The sequence below is a fragment of the Hylobates moloch genome, unplaced genomic scaffold (assembly GCF_009828535.3).
Source record: "Hylobates moloch isolate HMO894 unplaced genomic scaffold, HMol_V3 SCAFFOLD_9, whole genome shotgun sequence".
In the NCBI taxonomy this organism is placed as follows: Eukaryota; Metazoa; Chordata; class Mammalia; order Primates; family Hylobatidae; genus Hylobates; species Hylobates moloch.
Window position 1 is genome coordinate 12,214,713 of NW_026652284.1, and position 8,100 is coordinate 12,222,812.

General features: G+C 43.3%; 2 protein-coding genes across 2 annotated transcripts in view; one reads left to right on the forward strand and one right to left on the reverse strand.

Annotated features, from left to right (window-relative positions):
* HNRNPCL1 (heterogeneous nuclear ribonucleoprotein C like 1) overlaps positions 1-8,100 on the reverse strand; it is a 38,882-nt gene that overhangs the window by 6,185 nt on the left and 24,597 nt on the right. The window lies entirely within an intron of this gene.
* Positions 1-8,100, forward strand: part of LOC116813775 (putative PRAME family member 26) — a 12,112-nt gene that overhangs the window by 313 nt on the left and 3,699 nt on the right. The window contains exon 2 of the mRNA XM_032760902.1: positions 5,609-5,869. Coding sequence (XP_032616793.1) covers positions 5,631-5,869 — 239 coding nt within the window. The 5' untranslated portion in view covers positions 5,609-5,630. The remainder of the gene's footprint in view (positions 1-5,608; positions 5,870-8,100) is intronic.

The following is an 8,100-nucleotide window of genomic DNA, read 5'->3' on the forward strand; positions in this document are numbered from 1 at the left end:
GACAGAACTGCATTTAAAGGAAAAAATTCAAAGCTTCAAATTGTTCACATGAAAAAAGAAAAAGGACAGGATATAGCTCTGTGCCATGTGCCATGGTAGGCTGCACTGTCAACATCCCAGACCGGCTGTCTGTAGTCAGATGGGAGTATCCTTCCAGAAATTAGTGACTTACCAGATCTGGATGTAGTTTAGAAGGTGCTCAGACCTCAGGAAGAAACAAGCAGGAACTCCAGGCTTGAAGACGTTGGGTCTCTCCTGTGGGTCTTTAGAAGCTTTTATTGACCTTCTAATCACAACTCCCACCCACACCCCTCCACGTATCCGCTGCTAGCTTCCAATCAAACAGCGATATCTGATTGCATTTCTGAAGCTCCACCCAGTTAATCCTGATTAGGTTTTTGGCTCTCCGCAGCCTAATGGATTGAACCAAATGAATTTCATTTCATCTTTTTTTTTTTTTTTTTTTCACACAGTCTCCTTCTCTGTTAAGTTTACCATATATTTTGTTGCCACAGAAGATGAGTAACTTGGTTTCATGGACAGGAAGGGTGAAAAGGATCCCATTCCTCAACAGCTGGGGGTGGTATGAAGGTCATTGTTATTCTTTGTCATATCTGCACCTGCATATTGCCTGTGAAAACCTGAAGGTCTCATTGGGCAGGCTGAAAAATTAGAAACCAGTGGAACGTCTTAGCATTGGCTTACATCCTGTCCCTGAGTAAAGAATCTGATGATGAGTTCATGAGTGCTTCATACTCTACAAGTACTGATGAAGGCTTCACCCGCTGATGGTGAGAAGGACACTGATTTGATTCTGATCATGAAGTCTTGCTGGTCGTCTTGCAAGAAAAATGTTTCAGCCTGTTATGTTGTCATCTAAAGCCAATGATTGTAACCTCTGTCTTGTACCTTCCAACAGGAAAAACAAAAACAAAAACTCAACTCTATTTGAGCCTTGCCAGGTCAACAAAACAAAAGAAAATTTAAAAAAAATGATAGAAGGAGTCCCATTCCCTTCTTTTAACCTCTCTTACAAAAGCATTCCAACTTGTAACAGACTTTGGAAAACACTCACTTTGTCTGTGTGTGTCTTCCAGGTCGATCCTCACATTTAGCTTCCAATAAAGCTTTATTTAATTATTTCTACCTCAGTGGCCTTAACTTCCATTGATACCAGGTTGCATGGTAATGGATTGCATTGGGGAGGGAACAAAAAATATTTCTATGAGTTTTATAAAGTAATCTTTGCATGCACTCTGCATTGAAGAATGAATAGGTTCCTCTCCAAATATGTCCTGAGTATTGATGCATCCAATAAATAAAACCATTATGTATTTCATATAGTAGAGCTATAGATGCATTCTATTTGCCTCTAGAGTTTCCAATGAACCAATGTCTAGTTTCAGTAAATTCTCTGATTATATGGCAGAGGGTAACATGGTCATGTTCTGATTCTATGTCTATGTCGATACCTATAGCATTCCAGTCTTCATAAGGTGTGTCAAACCAAAGAGTTTGATTCTAGTGGGAATCTGGGACACTACCTAGATTAGACCCAGTTTCACTAATGTTTTTTATGCATAGAATAAAATACCAGTAATGAAATCAATAGTAGTCACAGGCCACCCATTTGCACCTATAGCTTCTTCTCAGTGCCAAGTCATTTAATTATAAATGTTAACCAACCTTCCAAAGGAAGAATAACAAATCTTATCATGAAGTTAGCATCCTCAATTTCTACCCAACTGTTTATGAGAGCATGTTCTACTATTTAGCTGTGCTCCTTCCCTTTCATGTAAATGACTCCATAGCCAGCAATTGCTTTGATTAGTGAGAGTGGCTGCATTTTGAACAGGAGACCTTAGAAAGTGTTTGGTTTGAGTGGACAAAGTACCTAACAACATAAAATATAGGTTTGAGCATTTTGTTTTAATACAAAACAAAAGCAAGTCTCAGTCAATGGAAGAAGATCAAATGAAGTCTTGTTCCATTGTCTTGGAAAACTGTCTACCATGTGATGATGTCTGCTTCTTTTCAAGGCTTTTCCTTGGTTATCCTTAATTTTAAGTCACCCGGTACGGTCCCATCCAATGCTGGTCATGGGCAGATTCCCCTTGGTATCACTTCTAAAGGACGCAATCTCAAAATGCTAGGGCATGAAGGTCTAAGCATCACTGAAAGCCTCCTTCACCTACTGGAAAGTCTTCGAAATACTGCATCAAGGTCTTGCAGTATTGAGTCATGTTGTTACTGAACGATGGGCTTACTGTCCTAAGTGCATAGAAGTCCTTTGAGAAAAGAAAAAAAGATTAGACTGGGCAAGGTGGCTCAAGCCTATAATTCCAGCACTTCAGGAGCCTGAGGCGGGGAGATCACGAGGTCAGGGGTTCCAGATCAACCTGGTCAACATGATGAAACCCCGTTTCTGCTAAAAATACAAAAATTAGCTGGGTGTGGTGGTGTGTGCCTGTAATCCCAGCTACTCAGGAGTCTGAGTCAGGAGAATCTCTTGAACCCGGGACGCAGATGCTGCAGTGAGCTGACATAGCACCACTGTTCTGCAGCCTGAGCGATACAGACTGTGTCTCAAAAAAATTATTAATAATAATCCAGTTTTCTTTGTTAGTTTAGCTAATTTTAGCTTCAAGATACCATTTGTTCACTCAAGCTTTGTAGAATACCAAGGGTAATGAAGTTAATGGTAGTGCCATTGGATCTGTAAAATCTTATCTGTGTGATCACCTGTCTAGTGAAGTGCGTTCTCCTACCATGGGAGATTTCTCTAGAGATGCCCCAGAAAGGAAACGCATTTTATAATCATTTATTTACCATGAACGTGACATCAGCCTTTGTAAAAATGGAAGCTACAACCCATCCTGGAAACGGACACGCAATCACAAGAATTGTAGCCTTTTTACATGGCTCACTGTCATCACTGGTCCATGACATTCCCTTTTCTTGCAGCTATATGTGTGTATATCTACCTACTCATATCTATATCTACACCTATTTTTTATTACCATGATTCACTTCCACTCCCCTTTCCATAGATTGCCACTCTACTCTTTGACAAAGCCTTGAATTTGCATGTGACCTCTTAGAATATAAGTATATAGAAAGTATATGGAATATATACTTGAATTTTGTATGTGTATTTATATTAATCCACATATATGCTATAGTGTATGGTACTACAGAAAACGGCCTGACAATTAATTGTCCAGTCCTAGACACTTTGGAGAGTGAATGGACATGTTGTTATAATTAATTTTTTTTTTGGAGATGGAGTCTCACTGTCGCCAGGCTGGAGAGCCATAGTTTGATCTTGGCTCACTGCAAACTCTGCCTCCTGGATTCAAGTGCTTCTCCTACCTCAGCCTCCCGAGTACCTGGGATTTACAGGTGCCCACCACCATGCCCAGCTATTTTTTGTATTTTTAGTAGAGAGTTTTGCCATGTTGATGAGGCTGGTCTCGAACTCCTGACCTCAGGTGATCCGCCCACCTCAGCCTCCCAAAGTGCTGGGATTACACATGTGAGCCTCCCCAGCTGGCCTTGTTATAATTAAGATTTTCAGAACAACAGGGGTGTATGAAGGCTTATAATCACCTTTACCATAGACCTTGGTCTCTTACCTAAGTTTGTAACTAATATACTTTTCAAATATAATAACAATAAAAATATCCTTGCTTGCCCTATGTCAAATCCAGCTGGAAGTATTTAAATAGATTAACTTATAGCACTCTGTGAAGTCAATATTGCTATTATCCCATTTTATAGGTGAATGAGCGAAGGCACAGAGAGGTTAAGTAAGTTGGGTAAGATCCATTGGCCACTGAGCCAGTGTTGTTTTTTTTTTGAGACAGAGTCTCGTGCTGTCGCCCAGGCTGGACTGCAGTGGCGCCATCTCCGCTCACTGCAAGCTTCGCCTCCCGGGTGTCATGCCATTCTCCTGCCTCAGCCTCCTGAGTAGCTGGGACTGCAGGCGCCTGCCACCATGCTGGGCTAATTTTTGTATTTTTAGTAGAGACAGGGATTCACCGTGGTCTCGTCCTATCTGTTTTTTCAGATTAAACAGATGTAGGTTTTGATTTTTCTTCCAAATATAGTTTTGACTTTATCCCTCAAATTTTGATTTGTGCTTCGTTTTTCTCATTTCAAAATTCTTATTGAAGCAGCTTTTAAAAAAATATATTAAAAATTTACAGTTGGATGGATTTTTATGTCTTGACATGTGAAGTTGTTGGTTTCTGTGCCTGACAGCTATAGTTCACACACTTGGTGGTATTTTGATTTTATTAGTCAGGCTTTTGTTTTACAGAAACCTTACATCTCCCGTACACCATTCTCAAGAGTCTTGTTCTGAACCTGGGATTTATCTCTTCCCTTAGACTCTGTCCCTAAGTGTGTGATTGTGAGTATGTGGAAGGGATGTGTATTGGAGCCTTCACCTGAGACTTAGTGTTTCCGTCCCTACCTTCCAAGTGCTCTAGAATACTGCAACATGGCTTTTCTAATTTCTCTTACAATTTTTCAAAATAAAAACACACACCTTGGACTCCCAAAATGCTGGGATTACAGGAGTGAGCCACTGTGCCTCATTTAGAGCTAGTGTTTCTATCCCTGCCTTCCAAATGCTCTAGAATACCATCACATCGCTTTTAGTTTCTGGTTAATTCTTTTCTCTTGTTCTGAGATGGAGTCTCACTCTGTCACCCAGGCTGAAGTGCAGGGCGTTGAGTTCGGCTCACTGAAAACTCTGCCTCTGGGATTCAAGTGATTCTTCTTCCTCTGCCTCCAGAGTAGCTAGGATTATAGGACTGCACGACCACACCTGGCTAACATTTTAATTAATTAATTATGATGATGATGATTATTATTATTATTATTATTTGAGACAGAGTGTAACTCTTTTGTCCAGACTGGAGTACAGTGGTGCGATCTCCGCTCACTGCAACCTCTGCCTTTTGGAGTCAAATGATTCTTAATCTTTTCATATTTAGTAGAGACAGGGTTTCATTATGTAGGCCAGGCTGTTCTCGAACTCCTAACCTCAAGTGATCTGCCTGCTTTGGCCTCCCACAGTGCCGGGATTACAGACATGAGCCACAACACCCAGTCAGTTTCTGGTTGAAATTTTTCAAAATAAAAAATAATGGCATCGATTTTAGGGAGTCCCTTTAGTGTTGTCCCAGCATGTTCATGATGTGAACTGAGAATGTAGGCTGTCTGGGGCCACAGGACACTCTCATTCTCATTGCTTTAGGGTGGTAAGTGACAAGAAGATTTTCCTCAAAGAGGTAGAGCTTGGCTTTCAGGATCCTCAGTGACACTTTCCAGTGGTTCTGGGATTCAGTGGAGCAATGGATGAAAATTAATGGGCCAGTGGTGTCTTCGACCCTTCCCTCCTTGGTGTTTGGAAGACATTCTTCCTGGTACCAGTGGAAGCAGAAATATAGATTTGTGGCCACCAAGTGCAGAGTGGTATTGGGGTAAAGTGGTAATTTTTCTACCTCTACCAGAGCAATGCTATTGGCCCTAGGAGAAGATGAGGTGATTGTGTTTGGCCTGAAAGTGATGCCTTTTCTCTGGATTTGTCTTCTAGAGTTTTTCCTTACAGATCCATCAGGATGAGCATCCAGGCCCCACCCAGACTCCTGGAGCTGGCGGGGCAGAGTCTGCTGAGAGACCAGGCCTTGGCCATCTCTGCCGTGGAGGAGCTGCCCAGGGTGCTCTATCTCCCACTCTTCCTGGAGGCCTTCAGCAGGAGACACTTCCAGACTCTGACGGTGATGGTGCAGGCCTGGCCCTTCAATCGCCTCCCTCTGGGATCGCTGATGAAGACGCTTCATCTGGAGACCTTAAAAGCATTGCTGGAAGGGCTTCATACGCTGCTTGCACAGAAGATTCGCCCCAGGTGAGGTGACCCAGGAGGGCTGGTAGATGGGGCTCAGGTGTCCAGGGAAAGAACAGCAGGGTCAGGCAGAGAATTAGCCAAAGATGGCCCAGTGTCTTCTGGTGGTGCTCGTGAGGAAGCTCAGGGAGGCCTTGGCCATTGCCCAGATCCTCAGGGAAAGGACTGCTCACCATACAGGGTCCGCTGTGGGAACAGAAACTTGCCTATTCCCAGTGGAATGTAAAGGGAATAGAAGTGGGGAACAGTCAGAATTGAAAGAGAAAAGGGACCAAGAAAATTCAGAGAGAACAGGGAGCACCAAGCACAGGAGCAGCTGATTTATTGGATAAGAATGAAAGCAAAGGTCAGGGATGGGTCCTTCTAAATTCTGAGCCTCTGCCTTACTTTACCCACAGGAGGTGGAAACTTCAAGTGCTGGATTTGCGGGATGTTGATGAGAACTTCTGGGCCATATGGTCTGAATCCAGGGCCCCGTCCTACTCCCCAGAGGCCATGAGGAAGAGGCAGACAGCAGAGGACTGTCCAAGGACAGGAGAGCACCAGCCCTTGAAGGTGTTCATAGATGTCTGCCTCAAGGAAATACCCCGGGATGAATGCCTGAGATCCCTCTTTCGGTGGGTTTACCAAAGGAGAGGTTGAGTACACCTGTGCTGTAGTAAGCTGGTGAATTATCTAACATCAATTGAATATCTCAGAAGATCATTGAAAATAATCCACCTGAATAGTATTCAGGAGCTGGAAATTTGCTACGTGTCCTGGCCACATCTGATAAGAAAGCTTTTTTGTTACCTGAAGGAGATGAAGAATCTTCGCAAACTCATTTTTCTCCAGGTGCCATCCTTACATGTCAATTACCACGAGGAATGCTCAGTTGCCAAAATCAGCTCTGTTCCTCAGGCTGAAACACCTCCAGTTGCTTAAAATGAATATGGTCACCTTCCGTAGAGGGCACCTGGGACAGCTGATCAGGTGAGAAAGGATCGTGCACTTTCTCTGCAGACCACAGCACAGCCTTTTTTTTGTTACAGCAAACACTAGAAGACATGTACTGTGTGCCAGCCAGTGGCGATGGCACAGTGCAGGGGACACCAGAATGTCAACACATTGTCCCGTTCAATGTTCCGTGTCCTGGAGTGGCTATCACAGGATCACTTCAATAAAGGCAGAGGGGTCACCTAGGGTAGAGGCTAGAGAGGGACATCATGTACAAGGTACTTATTGGGTGTTTCAGCTCTACTGGGGGTGCACGTGTGAATTTCTTGTTACAAAGTGTGTTTCAAGTTGATATGATGTAAACGAGGTAACAGAGGAGGGTATGAAAGGAGGGACAGCGCATCAAACTTGTGCATTTCACAGTAGAAGCTCTGTCCTCACCAGCTTAGTGATCATGAATGATCCTGTCTCTGATTCCCTGTCTGTAGAAGGTTGTTTTGAACTCCAGGAAATTCAATTGACATGGAACTTGCGTGCTTCTGGGATGGAGGGTGAAGGAGTAGCAGTGAGAGTGGTAAAAGGTGATAGGTGGTTTGCAGATACAGGTATGCCAGGGAGCCCCTGCCAGCAGGTAGCCCTAGCTGATGTCCCTAGACCTTGCTGAGTTGAGTTCTTTGTGCACATCTCCCACTGGGCACCTGTGGCCCAGAGATGAAGATTTTTGCTAAAAGATGAAGATAAAAGGCTTTAGAGATTTTGTGGACTTGACCCAAGCACACAAGCAATGGTGAAAGGGCTGAGCTGTAATGTTTCCTTTCAAAGCTAAGATTGTATTATTCTAAATATATTTTAAATTAGAAACGATTATTGTTAAGTGTCTTTAAAATTAGTTTTTAAAATCTCATTTGTTTTGAGATTCCAAACCAAGTTAAGTATTCTTTTCCCCACCACCTTGAGACGGAGTCTTGCTCTTTCACCCAGGCTGGAGTGCAGTGGCACAATCTCGGCTCAGTGCAACCTTCGCCTCCTGGGTTCAAGCGATTGTCCTGCCTCAGCCTCCTGAATAGCTGGGATTACAGGTGAACGCCACCTTGCCCAGCTAAATTTTTGTATTTTAAGTAGAGACAGGGTTTCACCATGTTGGCCAGGCTAGTCTCAAACTCCTGACCTGAAGCGATCTGCCCGCCTTGGCCTCCCAAAGTGCTGTGACCATAGTCGTGAGACACCACACCTGGCCATAATAAATTTTC